General features: G+C 49.0%; 1 protein-coding gene across 1 annotated transcript in view; it reads right to left on the minus strand.

The window, feature by feature from the left end:
* The window catches only part of LOC308382312 (receptor-type tyrosine-protein phosphatase delta), a 170,385-nt gene that overhangs the window by 12,888 nt on the left and 154,997 nt on the right, over positions 1–2,500 (minus strand). Inside the window, 1 exon segment of the mRNA XM_080860029.1 lies at positions 1,496–1,781. Within this exon segment, the coding sequence (XP_080716155.1) occupies positions 1,496–1,781 (286 nt within the window).

Here is a 2,500-nt window from a genome sequence, read left to right on the forward strand (position 1 = left end):
AAGCCGCAGGCCCCATGCTGTCTCACCTCACTACTGTAATGCCAGTTGGAATGAAAGCCTGGAGGGGACCCGCGATTGGCTAATTAGTGGAGTCAAGCCCCTGAGCCCAGTACGACTTGGCAGAGGAGTCGGGTAGTTGGCTTGACGACTCGGGGGTGGAGGTGGGTTAGAGGCTGGGGAGCGGGTGGGCAGAGTGGGGGGGGGGGGTGACTACTCCAATGGACTGCCCACAGAGCTTTTGAAATGCTATCTGATCATTTACTGACTTACGGTAAGTGAGTTTGAGGGATGGGGGGGCGGGGGGGGCATAGCTTTTTGAGTTGAATGAGAAACGCCAGAATTGAACGACATCCGGACGTGAAAAGGAAACAGCATGTACTGTGGGCAGGGTTATCGTCTTATTTCGGCGCCTATTTTAGTTTCTGGCTCGAAGGCTAGGTCTGCGTGGGGCTAGGTCTGCGGTGGTAGCTTTTCCAGGAAACCATGCCACTCATGTATTCCTTGAAAATGCGTGTGCGTGGGACATGACATTTCACAACCCTGGCCTCACTCACATCATCGTGCTCATTTTCTCGAAGAATTATGGCATCCTCCGTTGGCTGCTAGCTGCTTGTTGTCTTTAAAACACACTGGCTCGCCCCGTAGTCCAAACTGTTGCTTTACTTTGTTATTTTTAAAAAGCTGTAGTTCATGCTGGTTGTTACTCTGTAGCAGGAACCCCTTTCACTGACTGATGACAGACCCTGAGTGACTTAAATGTATCAAGCCCACGCGTTTCACTAGCACATAAAACAGAGCGAGAAACTGCCCCGCTAGGATTCAGTAATACTGTAGCTAATATGTAACAGCTGGGGGTCGTTTCCTTCCCCTGGTGGTATTCATGAAAAGGTAATGTGACTTGAGAGAAGTGAACCCCCTCTAAACATACTACACAGCTGGCGTAGGTTTCGCAGGCAATGCTGTCTGCTGTCAGTTGACCGGTCCTATACACATGCATAAGAATGACATCACTGTAACAGCCGAGTCGTGATTAATGTGGAGAGAGAGAGTTAAATAACTATCATGTTCAGTTACCTCTCCAGGTTTCTTAGGTTTTATAGAAGACTACTGGAGCACCTAATGAAATGTAATGTGTGGAAGACACATGGTGCAGTCCAACATCAAATGTAATTACTTCCTATGGAGCACGCATGTATGTTACTAATGAAAATTAATATCTGCAGGGTAAGTCGCTCTGGTGATGGGTTGAAGGAGTACATGTAAGTGTACTTACAAAGGGGAATAACTATCCACAATGGGAAAAAAAAACATTGACACAAGACACTAACCATTGGTCAGTGGATCTACAGGTTCTAAGGGTTCTAGAAGCTAAAGGTCAACAGGTTCTAAGGGTTCTAGAAGCTAAAGGTCTACATGTTCTAAGGGTTCTAGAAGCTAAAGGTCAACAGGTTCTAAGGGGTTCTAGAAGCTAAAGCCAAAATGTTCGGCAGCTCACCTTGAACTCGAGCTCCATGCCGGAGACGTTCTCCCCGGTCTCAATCGCCGTGAGCTTCTGGATGTAGGTGTAGAGGTTGCGCGCGGGCACCTCGGTGTTACCGCAGGTGACCGCCTCTAGCAAGGCGTCGTGGATGAAGACATACTGGTCCTCCGTCTGTACCATGTAGTTGCGCTGGGCGCGCATCAGCGTCACGTGGCCGTAGATGTCCACCGTCTTCTCGTGCTTGATGCGCTCCAGCATGGCGTCGATCACGATGAAGCAGCCCGTCCGGCCGACACCCGCACTACGGAGAAGAGCGAGGAAAAGAAGAAACGGATACTCGATGTTAGATTAGGATTATCTCACTACAGAGAAGACCGAAGAAGGAGCATAGCTATGTAATATCTTTGTCTCCATTTTTCTAAGTAGTGCAGTAGCTGTAGTGGGATCTGAACTGAAAGGTTTTTTTGAAGTCTGGAATCGGTTTGAAGGTTTTTTTTGGGAGTCTGGAATCGGCTTTGGACTGAAGGGCGCTGATGTGTGGGGGGGGGGGGGGGGGGGGGGGGGGGGGGGGGGCGTTTCTGAAATCCCCGATGCACATATGATGTATTTCTGCCATATTTTCGTTATATCCTTTAATGTTATATCTTCTTTCCTCTAACAGGCACGTAGGGGAAGTGGTCTCGACCACCTTTTCCAGCTGAATGTTTACGAGACCACCCAGTCCGGAGTCCCTCTGTGCCACTACACGACACACTAATCCCAATATCTGTAGCAGAGAGGGTTTTAGCGGCCAGAGAGAAAGAGAAGGAGTGATGGACTCTTCCCCCCCCCCAACTCTTTCTGTCTCTCTCTCTAGCCTCTCTCTCCCTTCAACTCTTTTTATTATTTCTCTCTCTTCCCTCTCTCTCTCTCTCTCCCCACATTGTTTTTCTCTATTCTCTCTCTCTCTCTCTCCACCAACTTGTTTCCCTCTCTCTCTCTCTCTCTCTCTCCCCCAACTTGTTTCGCTCTCTCTCTCTC

The sequence above is a fragment of the Sprattus sprattus genome, assembly GCF_963457725.1.
Source record: "Sprattus sprattus genome assembly, chromosome: 21".
Classification (NCBI taxonomy): domain Eukaryota; kingdom Metazoa; phylum Chordata; class Actinopteri; order Clupeiformes; family Clupeidae; genus Sprattus; species Sprattus sprattus.